This window comes from Epinephelus lanceolatus, chromosome 12 (assembly GCF_041903045.1).
Source record: "Epinephelus lanceolatus isolate andai-2023 chromosome 12, ASM4190304v1, whole genome shotgun sequence".
Lineage (NCBI taxonomy): Eukaryota > Metazoa > Chordata > Actinopteri > Perciformes > Serranidae > Epinephelus > Epinephelus lanceolatus.
The window spans coordinates 12,194,204-12,210,822 of NC_135745.1; the positions used below are offsets into that span (position 1 = coordinate 12,194,204).

The following is a 16,619-nucleotide window of genomic DNA, read 5'->3' on the forward strand; positions in this document are numbered from 1 at the left end:
GTCCCCCTCAGTGTATATGGTGACTACGGCCCTGTCACACATGCATAATTAGGCTACAGTTGTCTGGGTGCGCAAAGGTGAAGTGTGCTGGTCTTGTCATACAAAGTTTGATTGAGCGACAACTGGAGAATATGGAGATATTTGCATCTTGAAAGCCGGACTACAAATGTGGATAGACAGGGAGAAACACACGCAAGCCTGAGATGTGGTAAGATACGATATTCCTCACTATATGAAGTGACTGATAACAAGATCTGTATAATGGATTGTAAAGAAATTCATCAGGTTTTTATTTTGTAGACAATTGATCTGTATTTATAGCATGATGGGATGACAGCACAATGATGTGTGTGGTATCCTCGGAAAGCTCTGGTCCTGCACTTTCATATGATATGTGCGGCATTTCTATGCGACCCTGCATTCGTGAGTAATCCATCTAAGAATAATGTGTGTGCAAAGCTGTATGAAAGCTGCGTCGATCAAACAAGAGTACCAGAATTTTCTTTTTTAAATAATTGTTATTATAGAGAAGAGAGAGTCACTCAATCACCTTCCATCGGTCCTCCCACATACTTTCACCGCACAAATGAAATGGTTTATTTTTATTTTCATTTTATTCATTGATTTAGGTTGCGAAAAAATACCAAGGTCATGACCTTGGTGTCCTCAATGGTAGTTACGGCCTTGAAACTAGACAAAACTAAAAGCTGTATTTACAAGCTGCTGGCACACTTTTTGACTTTTTGTTTGATTGTTTGTTGAAATATAAGCAAGACTAAATTCATATTTTGCTAAATTAAATGGTTTGAGCAACCTGTTTGACACTAAAGCTGAGATTGTGTCATTGCAAACCTTTTAAAAAATGTCTGAAGGTTTCTGGTTTTTATCGTCTTCTCCTCTGTTTTACTACTGGCTGTTGAACAAACTGCAGTAAAGATTCTGTTTCACTGTCTGGAGGACTCTGGCTTCCACACAGAGCAACCAGCGACATGAAGCCAAGTGCTCAGTCATAGCCTTAACACAGACCCCTCGCTCAGTGTGCCTTCCTCCTCCCAATTAGCGGTGTCTTCGCCTCAAGTCACTCTGTCAGCTCCGATCAAGGCAGCCCGTCTTCTCTGAGATGACTGAACATCCAGCTCACCACCTCTAGGCTGGGCAGCCCCCAGGATGGAGAGACATGTAGAAAGGACATGAGAGAGGAAGAAGAAGGAAAGTGAGGGAAAATGAAGAAGCTGTACGCCTTGATATTGTGGGGTTTTTTTTATTATGTGATCCATCTCATGTCTCTGAGTGCTGGTAAGTCAAAAAGTGAGTGTGGCATCTCTTTCATTGGAATTACCTAAAGTTTAAAGCTCCTCATCTCTTCTGACTAGATGCCCAAATTAACTGTTCTGTTCGTTACAGACAATTCAGAAAAGTAAATCATGGCTGAAAATAGGAAGTAAAGAAGGGGTGGGTGGCCCCTTCCTTACTTCCTATTTCCAGCCATAGACTGTATAAAATAATGGATGTAGTCACCGTGATGTCATTTTGAAGCCTCAAGTTTGGCATTTCAATCATCACCATCTTGGTGTTTTGGAGCCAGAAGTGACCATATTCGGATGAGAGGGTGGAGCTGTGGAGGAGCAAGGGGTGAATCTTATATGTGGTAGCCCACAGACAGTCTGTCACCCTCCCTCAACTTTGTGTCTTAATAAAATGTATTCAAATGCGCACTTAAAAGCAAGCATATCTCTGCGTAATAGCATCTTAATTATTTAGCAGTTAAAAAGACTGGATGAGGACATTTGTCAGATACCACTATGTAAAGAGGTGAAGCCACTGACACAGCCACTCTTCTCATTCTTAATAGCTTGATAGTAATATCTTACCCCCGTACCCCCTTGTTCATTCAGGAAGCCATCTTTTATTATCATTAAAAGAGCATGGCATCATTCAAGAGCAGGATGAAAAATGGGAAGAGAAGCAGTGACAATACACTACAGCTGGCAGGAGTACATCTGACTTCTTTTTTTTAAACATTAGCAAACATTAGAGTCACAAAGCAAACAAAACACTATGAGACAGATATTGATTGATGTGATGCTGCTTTTCCCCTCAGCCTACTGACAGAGATTACATGAGGATAAATAGCCTCCATACCTGCTCAGGTTTTTTTCATTTTTGTCTGATTAGACCTCACCTGAACGTGAACAGGCGGAACAGAAGAGTCAAGGAGATAAGGCTTTACACACTGCACAGTCCCAAGAAGAGGTCCGATCAGGCAAAGGAAGAAAAGACAATTTTGTGTGTGTGTGTGTGTGTGTGTGTGTGTGTTTGCGGTATTCACATCCTGTTTGAGTTAATTTAAGATTTTGTCCTCTAGGTAGCAAGGCAGAAATAAGGCCCCATTTACACCTGGCATTAACTCTAAACAATACTTAAAATTTGATTGCTGAAGGGCAGATGAATATGTCCTCTAGTGGACATTTGAGCCACAACAGAGACATGATGCAGAAGCATCCATTGGACATTTGATGGTTACAGTCATGTCCATTTGGGATCTTAACAACAGAACAGTAGAAACTTAAATATATTGACAAGTGTAATCTCCACAAGAGAGTAAAAAAGCAAGAGCACTTGCATGACATAAATATTTGCAATTCATAAAGTTGGGAATCCCGCATCATTACTTTCCACCCCATATGACGTGAATATGGCATTAGCTCTGTGGCAGGCACTGTTTGCTTGTATCGGCTAGTGTGACTGACCAGGATATAACTATACTCAGTTTAACATTTAACAAAAGAATAAAATTGCTTACAGAGTTTGCAAATTGCTTGGAGCTTTGCAGTTTTTTTTGTTACAGTGATTAAATTACATGACCAAAATACCTTGTTGGATTTGGTTGATACAAATTTGAGAGTATTCTTAGGAGCCGGCCCAAATGATCACAAAACATGCCTCCTCTTTAAAGTTGCACTAAGGAACATCACTCCACGTGTAAACAATTTTTAATATGAATTATGAATTATGAATTATAAGGGACTGTGTAGGAAATCATATTTCCTATCATTAAGTAAGATGGGCTTCTAAAAGCATAAACAGTTTAAGTTTTACACATTCACACAGTACAGTGCTTACAAAGATAGCCTTTATCAATCATCTTTTGCATGACATTCATGGTGTCTATACAAATACATGTGTTTAATAAGGACATGATACTCAGCATCATGTCAGTCAACATTAAATATGAAATCACTTGACAAACCAACACTCTAAGTGTATATGGTCTTGTGTTTGTACTCTCAACCACTTACAGTCACATAGATGTCTTATGATACACTGGTTTATTATATATTTGGTAACACTTTTCATAAAGGGAAACTTTGCCAATTTTAAACCAGCTCTGAGCCATAGCAGTGTGGGCAGTGTGTGCTTGTGAAAGGTGTTTGGTTTCCCCCCATGTCGTTAGGATCGGGAGATCCACCAGCAGAACCCTGCTACAGTATTTCACGAGGGGCACCATTAATCTGCACACTTGGTGACTGACACAGAGCTGGTTGAAAATTTCCCTTTAAGGCATACAGCTGTTGGATTATTATGCTTGATTTTCTATCAGAACCTTTTGTATATCTCACAAATCAATATATTTTTATAAACCTTGACAGGGTCTTTTAAAATTTAGAGCTGAAACAAAACAGATGATCATACCAAAGAATACCAGAATTCAATACTTCTATCTGCAAGGCAAACTTTCAAGAAAAACAAATATGACAACTGCTTCCAAAAACTGAATATCTCAGACTAGATGAAGCCACATCTTATAAATGTGGCAGCGGCATGCACCAGTGGCAGTGACTACTAATGTACTGATCCATTCCCCTTCACACAAGCTTCTATAATATTATCATTATAATGTTCACCGATTCTTGGTTTTAACTTGCTTAATTAGTTTCCCTAAAGATTAAGTTTAGTCACACTTTACTCCTAGTGCATCAATTATCAAATCATAATCGTCTTTTTTTAATCACTAAAAATTGAATCACAAGTGGCATAGGACTGTTAATGTTTCCATAGTGTTTTCTTTTGTGGGGCCATTTTACTGACAGTTCTTGCCTCCCTACGTGCAAATGTTCCAACAAAACAAGTACACCCCCAACACTATTTTGCAAGAGCACTGTGGCTGCAGCGATCGCTGGGTTTAGTGCTGCCCAAGACAACTGTGAATGGTTTAAAGAAACAGAGGCAATGCTGTGTTTTTTCCCTATAGCAGAAAGATAATCAGTGATTCCACACCTCTTCTCTAGCGCTGACATAACACTGTGGAGAAAGAACGGACTATGCAAAACTACTGAACTCTGCTTGCTGTAGTACAAGGTGAATTCTGCATCATTTTATCTCAAATGTGGCATTCTACAAGGTTGAATCCTAGTCCCTCTCATGGAAACATCTGTGAGACAAATATTTTTTTCAAAAATGTCCGCTGTTATGCAGATGATACTCAGGTTTATCTATAAAACCAGGAGATTCCAGGACCCTAAACTGTGGAATAAATTACCAAATCTGGCAAAAACATGTATGAATTCCTTATTTTGCTTCCTATAATATACTATCAAGAAGATTCTGGGTAACACCTAAGAACAAATCTAAAAGTGTATTTGGTCCAGACCTGTGTTAAGTAACATCTTTTAAGGCACAGTGGGGTCTGGCTCCTAGTTAAATATTTATTAGAGTGCAAGTTTGGTTTGAAGTGCTGTATAAATAAATATGTATCTCAATGAAAATAATTAAAAAGTAGCACAAACTCCATACTAATAAAATTACTCACTGTTACATACTTCATACTAATAAAATTAAATTTTGTACAAATTCAAATTATTATGGCACTTATTCAGGACAGTAAGCCATTTTAGTCTTTTGTCACCAAAGATTTTAACAGTAGGGAGTGCTGTTTCAAAGAAACAAAAGAAAAAAAATCTGTATGCCTTAAGCAAAGCGTCACCAGGATTTTTTTGTCTTGTGGCAACAATTAAATACAACATGTAGACAAACATGCACATGCACAGCACTTCTTGATAACAGCATATCATTACATGTACATTAAAAAGTATGCAGTTTGTTAGAACAGTTTAGGTTCTGAATCAGTACAAAACAACCCTGTTTACCAGTGTTTTTTACCAGTAGCCCAGACACCCAGGGCTCATGTGCTGACCTGGGTCAAAATGCCTTTGTGAATCATTCTTAACAGTGATTTTAACAAGCTTCAAGTATCAGATGGGTGGGTGTAGCCATTACAGACCACAAAATACATAACCAAAGTAACAAGTTGTCACCTTTAAATGCATAGTTGTGGAAAAAATTGTTGCTGTTGTTGAGCTGGAAGGAAAACTTGACCTGGGGTCCGTTTCACAAAGCAGGTTCAACAAACTCTGAGTCTAATCCTGAACTCTGAGTTGATCTACTCTGAGATAGGAAACTCTGAGTTTCCGGTTCCAGAACAGCTGATTTGAATCAGTTTAATCAACTCGGAGTAGTTTCACCTGGAGTTAAGCGCGTGCACCACAACTATAAAAAGCCAGCATCAATGGAGCCCCGATTCGACGAGTCACCATGGCAATGGGGATGGGGAGGGCTGCGTTTTTCACCCCACTAGAATAAGAAATCTTAATGCACTCATACTGCGAGTTTGAACACATTTTCAAAAAGAAGTGCAACACCGCTGCAGCTGCAAAAGAGAGGGCGACGGCGTGGGAGAATGCATAAGTTTAAATGTAGTCCTTTGCAATCACAACAATATTACAGGGGAAAACTGCTTGAATGGTAGCCTATTTGTTTATTTCATTTAGGTGCAATCCCGCGGGGGAGAAGCGCACTTGGCAGCAGTTTAGGATGAAATATAAAAACATTGTTCAAACAGGTAAGACCTCGGCATAATCTCATGGGGGTACCTCATTTTGATCGTGTTTTACATTGTAAAGTAAATATTAAGTGGCTGTTTGACTGTGCAGTTGTTTTATCCCCAACATAATGCTGTTTTCACACACATAAATGTCTTCTCATCTATATCATGTTCTGTTAAATAATCAAGCCTATTTAAACTAACACAGACTTCTACTCAGCCAACAGAAAGAAGGCAGATGCCCGTAAAACGATCACACTTTTCTGACCGCCCTGCATACAGTTGCCTTACTCAAGTGCTCAGCGTCTCATTCAGTCATTGTACAAAAAACTTCCATTTGCAAAGAAACGCAGCGCAGCACACAATATCTGCTGGGATGTGAGAGCATGACTACGATTGGTAATCTTGCAAATGTAAGGACGGATTAGGTTGTGTATGTAGATGATGGACTGTGACGTGAAACGGTACCGCTCAAAAAGATAATTGTGTGGAAATGCTAAAACATCTATGCGCGGTCTGATAACCATCTCCCGACGAATATTTAATTCTCTGCGCAGTAATGACTCACCTTCATCCACGGGATCGTTATCAAAAGGACATGCCATGTTAGCAAAAAAAGTCACCACCTACTGTGCCTAATGGACTTCTAATATACTGACTCTGATTTTTTTTTTTATGATTTTTTTAAAAGACAGACGGCAGAACTAGGCTATGCCAAAACTCGCCTGCTGACTGAATGAATGAGGAAATCAAATGGAGTATGTGGCTCTGAAAGAGGGCGGAGACAGAGAGAAACTCGAGGTTCATTGAGAAAAACCTGGTCCCGACCAGGTTAGGTTCATAGAGTCTGTTACTATGGTAACTGACCGAGAACTTAAGTTAACTCTCTCTCTGAAACAGGCTAGAGTTACCCCTCTTTCTCTCGTTTGAGTTACCTCCCTTTTTGAAACGGAAAACTCAGAGTTTCCCACATTTCAGGGTTAACAGAGTCTGAGTTTTCACTAAACCTGCTTTGAGAAACGGACCCCTGCACACAACATGATCTGAAAACCATTAATTTTTCAAACACAAGTAGCTTGATCAAACAAACTTCTTATATAGAAGTTTCTGGTGCTTAGTTGAGTGAAACCTCAATGGGTTGACCAAAGGAAACTGATTTTAAAAGTATAAATTATCCACCAGAACATTTAACCCCAGCAAGTCCTTCAAAATAAACAAAATATGTAGCTTGTCTGGAATGAGACATGTTGAGATTTTTCTGATCTGACACCACTGTTGACAAGACGACGGCATTTATCAGTGTCTTCCAAAACTCAGTTTTTCAAAATTACAATCCTTTTCTGATCTGACACAGCCAAAGATAAGGTTTTGTCAGATTTAGGCACAAAAACTACTTGGCCAAGATGACTGAATAACCGTGGTCACTGGTCTCCCACATTTATATCCAGTGGTTTGTTGTTAGTGACGTCACACTGTTAGTCCTTTGGACCATCCTCCAGATGGACAAGAGCCATTGTTCCCTACGACCACTAGAGAGCTTTGTCTCTTGAAATAAACATGCTGACTGGGGGCATTTGTTGAATAAATAACGTTGTCAATGTAAGGAGGACAGAGCTCTCGTAGCATGGGCATGAATATCAGCCAGCGGGTCTTTCCCCACTGCAACATATGTGTCCCCATGTTTCAACAACAAAATGCAGCATCTCCAATTCTAAAAAACTATAAATATTGAATAAAGAGTCAAGTCCTTTCAAGTCATCTTTCTCGAGTCAAAGTCAAGTCTCAAGTCATGAATACCGAATCAAAGTCAAGTCTTTCATCAGTGTTGGTAAACAAGTCTCAAGTTCTCAAATTTGCGTCAGACTCAAGTCAAGTCATGTGACTCAAGTCCCCCACCTCTGCTGCTCACACACAGTTGCAACATTAATACACAACTATTTCACCGTGTGCCTGGTCGCCAAGGTGCTAGAAGGCTAGCTGCTCCAAACTCCTGACAGATTCCTGTCATAGAGCGAATCAAATCTTACAGTTTGGGTGCCTATGTGTCTCATCTGAGGTCCAGCACATTACAGCATTTAAAGAAAGAGCATAATTAGCGAATGAGCACCAGCTGTACCAATTTGTGAACAAGCACCAGCTGTGCCAATCAACGCACCTGGCACTGCTCTCATGAACCATCCCCACAACTCATTATCCTGCAGCTGAATGCAAACCATCCTCACCTCCACACCATTCTCGGAACCCATCAGCTGTATTTGGCGTCTGACTTCCGGCAGACAGCGATACAGCCTCTGGGGGCAGACCCCCGATTTTTTGGCATTCCGGTTTGATTTGGGCGGAGGAGGCGAATTTCCGTTTCCGACTTCCGTTTATATATAAGTAAATATGCTGAACCATTGCGATGGATTCAGAATTTGCAGTGACACCAATTATGTTCTGCCTCGTTAGTTCACCACATGGGACCGTTTAACCTGGCAACAACTGCGGCCAGCTCAAACGTGATTGGTCAATATCACGCGGACTACAAACAGCCTACAACCGGAAACATTCTCTGAATGTAGAGTGTATATAGAGACTACCTCCACACTGACTAAACATGAGTGTTGCAGATGTTGCAACAACTTATACTTATGGTGCATTTTGAATGCTTGCAAAGATTTGTAAAGCTAAAACCAAAATGTGCAGGTCCCACCCATGTGGTACTTCCCCTTAACTTTGTGTTGAAATCATTTTGTAAAACTATTCGACCCAGGTCAACCTGGAGACTGTGGTATTTTTTATTCACAGCACTGTGGTCTCTGACTGCAGAATAGACTGGGTTCGGGAGTTGCGGTGAAACTGCATCATGTGCTCTGAGCCGTTCCTTGATGCGAAATTGCTGTTGAAATGGTGATCTCTGCTCAGACGGCAATTCAGACACATACTCCGCCACTTTCTCTTGAGCTCGCCTTGAACCTGCAAAAATAGATAAAAACAAACATGTTTTTAACTAGATTAATTTAAATGTTACAGATACTAGAGTGAATCAAACTTTTGCAAGTGGTGGGGCATGCAAACCTTTCCAAAACACTGAACTGCTCCTTTAGCCACAAACGTGCTAAAAATGGCTCATCGTTTCGAATAACATATAGGGGTTGTATGCTATATGGGACCAATTAAGCAGTAGTCATACCTGATGCTCATTTTTGTACCCATCTGACAACATCTGTCGAGTGCTGCCATTATTGGGCCGACATTGTGTTGTCTGATCACAGTGCAACGTCACAACATTAACCCACTTCCTAATAGTTTAGTAATTGGTCTTTAAAGGACTTAATATCCTTTTCCTGACAAAAACACTGGGTCACGCATTTCACAACTCTGGTTTGTTTGCAGTAAATATAAGAAGTAGCTAGCATGGACAATTTATTTAGCAAGCCTGTACAGATGAAGGGAAGCTCAAACTCTAAATAAGTTTAGACAGAACACAAAGTGAATTTCGTCTTGCATTATTTGCACAGATTTGAGCATTGGACTGTGTGTTCCCAAACTGCAAATGTATCAGTAGTGCAGACAGCTTTGTAACATGTGTGCGTATTGCGGGGGTGTGTTTTCTTTGTGGGACAGCTCAACCACAGTCTGATCTCAGACCTCACCAGGAGGTTTAAAACAAGGTCAATAAAGCCTCAGGTTCATATGTGTGCTTTTTTTTTTCACTCAAGTTAAAACATTTTAACATGTTAAAACACAAAGCATCTTTGCGCCCACTTGTTTGTAACCATTTAGTATGTATGCCATCATGCCATGTCTAAAATTGCTTTGTGCTGTTAAGTCATAGTACCATAAAAGTACAGCTGACTTCTGGGAAGTACAAAAACACACAAACACTGTGCAACAGAAATAATTATCACATTAATTCAGTCATTTTTGTGTTTTACCTGCTTTAGCTTGATTGTTTTTCCTGATAATATTATTATCACATTGTTTAAAGCTACAGGTAATTGTCACTATGTCCTGACAGTAGTACATCAGACAGATAATCTGTTAAAAATCATCTTCCTTTGACTCCTCCTAGTGCTCCTAATGACATTTGCAAGAATCAACCGCGCCTGAACGAAAACAACCAATCAGAGCCCGGAGGAGTCTCTAACGCAGTGTTGATCACTGCTCATGCACAGGCCACTTATCCTTATACAATGGTTTGTAAGATGTCTACCGAATTAGTGACTCACGAATGACATTAAGTACTTAATGCGAAGTTACATACTTACATACTCAACCTATATGTTAGGTTAAGAAAAATAAACATGGTGATGATGTACCTTAAAATAACTCAAAGTTCACTTGGTTTCAAATGGTTCTGAGGGTAAAGTCAGTGTTCGACATAAGCAATGGCCCGATGGCCCGGGGCCAATCAAAAAGTATGTCAGGCAAGTTGACTGACCAGTCACAGGCCCGCTCGGGCCAGTGACACTAAGTTTTTTGTTTGTTTGTTTTTTTAACCGTGCCGCGCGCCACAGGTCAGAGCTCAGTGAGACGTTCTATGCTCAGCGTGCCTGAGATGGGCTTTTTGGCCAAAGCTGCCCTCACCTTTGCCCATGCAATGAAACACTGGAGGAGGGGGAAACAGGCCGCTGCGCTTGTGCGTCTCTGCCAACGCTGACACCGCACACCGCTGCCAGGTATATTTCTCTCCAACGTGTGTTTGCTGACCAACAAACTGGATGAACTTCAGCTACTGATGGTGAAAAACGGAGGCTTTCCTACATCAGCAGTTTTGTGCTTCACGGAGACATGGCTGTGTGGATCGATACCGGACTCTGTGCTGCAGCTGGCAGGCTTCCAACTCTTCAGAGCGGATCATAACAAGGAACTCTCCGGCAAAACTAAAGGTGGAGATATCTGTTTTTATACTTACAGTGGCTGGTATAAATGACGTGACAGTGATCCAGCAGCACTGCTCTCCTGATCTGGAATCTTTTTTCATCAACTGCAAACCTTTTTACTCCCCCCGTGAGTTTGCTTCATTCATTCTGGTCAGTGTTTACATCCCACTGCAGGCCAATGTGCAGGAGGTAGGCTACAGCGCACGCTCGACCAGATACTGTGTGGAGCGGACTTACCCAGACTCCTTAGTTATTGTCCTCGGCGACTTTAACAAAGGTAACCTCACACATGAACTCCCCAAATACAAACAGTTTATGAAATGTCCGACCAGAGAGAAGAATTTCCTGGATCACTGTTACACATCTGATAACAGCGCCTATCACGCTGCCCCCCGCGCTGCACTGGGCCACTCTGACCACGCCACCATCCACCTGATTGCCTCATATAGGCAGAAGTTAAAGCTCTGTTAACCTGTTGTGAGGTCATCTAAGAAGTGGAGCAGTGATGCTGTGGAGGATCTCCAGGCGTGTTTGGACACTACTGACTGGGGTGTTTTCAGGTCCACCACCAGTAGTCTGGATAACTACACAGAAACTGTGACATCATACATTAGCTTCTGTGAGGACTATACCATCACGCACTACGGTGAGTTGTAATGGAGTTAAATAAAATGAAGTAAAATGAAATGAAGTTTTATAGACATTTCTCTCTCTCTCTCTCTCTTTGACTTAGGCCAGTAAGAATATACAAGGGGCCAGTGAAACTCTGAACTACTGGCCTGGGGGGCCAGTGGGGAAAAATGTTATGTTGAACACTGGTAAAGTCCTGTGTTATTTGACCCATCCACCACCTCACCCTCTGTCCTTAGTCAACACATTCTTACTCTGATCTCGTCACATATCGACATTTGTCCATGGACTTTCCACATCGAGATATGATGTGCAAGGTACCCTGTGTGCAAAATACACTTCCATTTCTACAGGAAATATACAGTTTGCATCGGTATCTTTCAAAATAAATGTACTACGTCAGTACAACACCACTAATTGATGTCTTTTTCCTGTGACAACAACCACAAGTGGTTACGTTTTGCCAACACACGCCCATAGTTGGGTTTAGGCAACAAAAGCATGTGGTTGGATTCAGGTAAAAGAACACCTTCCAGGTGAAAGCCAGTGGTTGCTGGACCCATATACCATCCCCCCCCAACCTGCCCTACTCAGACTTCTGCTTAGGGCTGCACGATTAATCGTAATAAAATCGTGATCTCGATTCATATACATATGCAATCTAATTTTTCAATGACAGCGATTCTGCCGGCCCCGCCTGTGCCGGGAGTCGGGACATCATCTTCATGAAAACAAGCGCTCCCAACGACGCAGCGTCACACCACGTGATGCAGAGCGACAGCCGGCCAGCAGTTTGGAAAGCAGCGAGGGGGGGACACTGCTAACTGTAGCCTCAGTTTGTGCCTCATACACATCTGCTGGTAAAGTTAACTTAGCGTTAGCAAGCGTGATAAAAGACGGCAGAGAGGCGACGTTGTGCAAATAAACCAAAGATTTATTAATTTTCTTTAGCAGTAAACACATGGGCCGATAACAAATGTGTTAACTATGCTAAAACTTTACAAGCTATTCAGGGCTGCCGACGATAACATTAACATGACGAACAGCAAGGCTACGGCTAACAAGTTAACGTACTGACACTCCTCAGACACACACACATACCAGACAGCCTCTCAGTCCTTAGCCGCTAACGTTAGCTCATGTACAACACAGGTACCACACAAAAACTTTTACAAAGGGTCATAATGTGCTTCTAGTGACTGACAAATCGCCAGCGAAACTTGTTTACACTGCAGACACGGAGAACAGCTGAGTGCCTGCTCTCATGGGACAAAGATCCTCTTAGAAGAAAGACGGATCACTCTGCTCTGCTGCAAAGAACAAAATGTGAGGCAAAGATCCTCTCTGAGGAAGAGGGCTCACTTTGCTGCAGGGTTCACCAAAACGTTTTTTTGTTGTTGTTTTTTCTTTTAATAAATTGAACACACATTAAAGAACATACAAGATCCTGTAGAGAATTAATACATATAATAAAATATGATAGACATTGTCAAATTAAATGAAGGAAGAGGATTTTTTAAAGGCAAATAAAATATTGGGGATTTATGTAAAAATATACATAGAGACATATAAATAATTATATAATTAAAGATATGTAGGCTATGTTAGGTGAATACTCCTAAATGCATGGTGTTGAAATGTTTAATTTTGACTTAACTCCAGGCCTGGAATACCTACCTCAGAAAAATGTTGTTCAACATTGATATTATTGTTAAAATTGTTCAAAAGCTGTAAAAGAAGACAAGAGACTAAAGCTAAAACAGGAGTGTTCCCTCTCTGCTGACCACAGTTTATGTGCCTTGTGTCTCTTGTATCAGGCACAATCATAGGCTTTGTTATTTAATGGTATTTTTTTATTATTTATTTATAATTTTTGTTACTTTTCCTTTTGTATCAGGAAATAAGCACAATATATCTTTATATTGAAAAAAATCGTGAGAGAATCGTGATCTCAATTATAAGCCAAAAAATCGTGATTCTCATTTTTTCCAGAATCGTGCAGCCCTACTTCTGCTGCCCCAACTTTCGTTGTCGTCTCGCCACCTTTCCCCTGACGCTTCCAGGCATTGTTAAACTATAACGGCGACAGAACATGTATCATGTCGGTGTGAAAGGACAGCTTTTTTCATCTGTGTCTGACACTGGAATTCAGGGACTCATTTTGATGACTTTGGAGTGAGACTGGGTTGCCTTAGATGGACTTTAGGTCTTTATACTACTTCCTTCTGTAGTCCCATTAGCACATTAGGTATGTGATCACAGCCTCCCTAGTTATATGGGTTATACACAAGTTTCTGGCTCATGATTATGTGGGTTATATATGAATTGTGGTACATTACTTTTTGCAGGTATATATATGATCAATGAGTGAGAGCATGCTTCTCCTGGCTCTGATTAGTTGTTTTTGTTCAGGGTAGGTGGATTGTTGCAAAAGCCATTAGGAGCACTAGGAGGAGCCAGAGAAACATGATCTTTTAACAGAATATCTGTCTTATGTACATAAGACTGTCATCCTGACAGTACTACTGTGAGGGTGACAGTTTCAGCAAATTTGACTTTCATTAAAGATACCTACTGTAGCTTTAATGTATATATTTGTATTAATGATGTGGTGCCTTCTTGTTTGATCTGTTTTAGTCAGTGAATTAGATGAAATCTTTCTTTGATTTTTATCGGTTTCATGAACTTGACTTGAGATGACTGGAACGCAAAGTCCCCTGGTCAGATTTCACTTGAAATTTTTTTTCCTACTCATTTAGATGCTGGTGTTTGCAAGAAAGGTGAAGCTGCAGAGTTATGACAAGCAGTCATATTTAAACAAATACCACACTGCTTTCTTCAGCATTTGGTGTTTGAATAACATAATTCAAAATATTTTAATGGGAAAAAAATCTAATAATGGAATTTGGACACACTCACAAATTTTTAGCTCAAACCAAAGAAAAATATAATTTTCTGCTTATCAAATGTTTCCACTTCTTCCACCAAGACCACGCTGAAATTGAACGTTGTGGTTTTAAATAAGCATGTTATCAGCTAAGTGCAGACACATTTATGGGAATATTTCTAAAGCTTTATAATGTTTTGCTTCTCTAACATCCAATGCTAAAAAAGGATGCAAATGGATGTTGGCTGGAGTGCCACACTAAATTGAGTGTTTACCTCTTATTAATATATCTAAACACTACACCGTGCTATGTCATTTCATATAATGAAAGCTTACCTCACTGTTTAGGAAGCAGTAGAGAATGGCCACCACCAGACCCTGAAGAAAACATCACGGTGATGTTAAAAAAGACAAACATCAGAATTGATTCAACATTTAAGTCCTACAAGCACTTCAATTCTTCAGAATTATTAATGAAAATAACATGTAGTAATAGAAGTGGGGGGACTGATAATAAAGCACCTGAAAGGATCCGAGGGCCAGGTCAAAGAATATTTTATAATCCTCTGCGATGGATTCACTGAGAGAAACGAAGACCACATAGTGGATGCCAAACAGAGGGATCAGCAGCAGAGTGGATTTGGCCAACCTCCTAAAGGGAAAAATCCAGCAGTGAACAGGTATTTGTAGCACTATTCAACTGTAACAGATAGAGTATTTGTGTTTGAGAGCAAACTATAGAGTCAGTTTACCGTAGGGCATCAGTTTGCCCCAAGAAAATATAAGGTGTGTATCATGTGGATAGTGTAGGTTTAATGGTCTGTGTCCCTGAGACAAAAAGGTTCTTTTAAAACTCAAGGTCCACTTACTAACTTTATTAAGCCTTTAAACAATTTATCAGTGGATGCATTTTGCTAATAGTTGTCTAAAATGATGGTGAAAGCTCAGAAAAAGGCCTTGTGTTAAGAGTTAAGGTTAAAAAATTATGAAAAGTTTAATGGCAATGTGTCTGAAGAGCAAATTAGACTCGTTGATAAAAAATGTAGATTTTCTCTTGTGAGAAACACCATTAAGAGCTCTTTTTGGGGATTCATTGATCATTTTTTCTTTTGGACATGTTCAAAGGTAAGAGCAACCAACCACCAATATACTTAGACACATATTTTTAATATAACATTCTGACAATAAAATAGCAAATAAAACACAACTGCCATCAGACCCTTATATAAAATATTCCTGCTGGGTTTGTATTGTTTTTACATTTTTCCAATAGCTTTAACACAACACTAAAGGTTGCTGCTGTTATATAATCATTTTTAATTGTTCAACAATTCAGTACTCTGCATGTCTGGGTTTTTTCATATATCAGTGGATTTCCTGTTCACTACAATGACTGTAAACACTTGTCAGTATCACGGAAAATGTTCCATATGAGAACCCCTCACACTGAGATGTATAGATTATCCAGTCATGACCATTAATCACTTAATGTTTTGGCCACCACGAATGCAATTCGATTATCCTCCACTGTACTGTGATGCAGAGGTCCAAAATTCTAGACACAGAGTCCAATCCAAAATGTACCTGTGGAAAACCTCTGAAACGTGGATAAACTTTAAAAAAGGAGACCTGATCCAACAGGGCCCTGAGGACACTCACACCTGATCCGAAATACACTAGAGAATAATTAGACCAGGCCTGAAATGCAGTCAGGTCGAACAGCCTTGGATGATTATGATGCATCTCATGATCAGAGCGCATAGAAAGTTCCCCTTGTCTATGTAATACATTGATTCACACACCCAAGACTCCTTAGAAAAGAAGAATCACACTATCTGATTAGACAGAAATTTGGACCCTATCTTGATTACTAGGCCCATAGGGAAATCTCAGCAGTGGATAGCTCAAAATGTGGTCAAACAAAACTGAAACTATCTGCATTGCTTTGGGAAAATGGGAACTGTACACATTTGGATAATAAAACTACTCATTCAGTATTGTAATTCCAATTAAACACCCAAATAAGATGGTAAAATCCTCTCTCTCTCTCTCTCTCTCTGTCAGTATCACTCTCCAGGCTGTTGACTCTGCTCAGCCATACACTAAACTACACCGCGCTGACATCAAATCCTCACCTACACTAACAGGGGATTCTGCAACGGCTTATCCAGGCTTTTCATCACCTCTCGCCTCTGACTCTCAGATTCCTGTGGCCGCAGGACATGAGAATACCTGACAGCTCAGCACAGCTAAAGATTTCTCTGCAGGGTAAAATTGCCTGAAGATTAAACACACCGCCTCTGACTGGGATTCAGACACTGAATCGTGCAAGAACGTGCCGCTCCAAAGAGGCATA

At 40.3% G+C, this 16,619-nt stretch overlaps 1 protein-coding gene across 1 annotated transcript in view; it reads right to left on the reverse strand.

Annotated features, from left to right (window-relative positions):
* Positions 1-595: 595 nt before the first annotated feature.
* vipr2 (vasoactive intestinal peptide receptor 2) overlaps positions 596-16,619 on the reverse strand; it is a 107,128-nt gene continuing 91,104 nt past the window's right edge. Inside the window, exons 11-13 of the mRNA XM_033650148.2 lie at positions 14,786-14,915; positions 14,600-14,641; positions 596-8,836 (exon numbers count right to left, since the gene is read on the reverse strand). Of these exons, the coding sequence (XP_033506039.1) occupies positions 8,663-8,836; positions 14,600-14,641; positions 14,786-14,915 (346 nt within the window). The 3' untranslated portion in view covers positions 596-8,662. The remainder of the gene's footprint in view (positions 8,837-14,599; positions 14,642-14,785; positions 14,916-16,619) is intronic.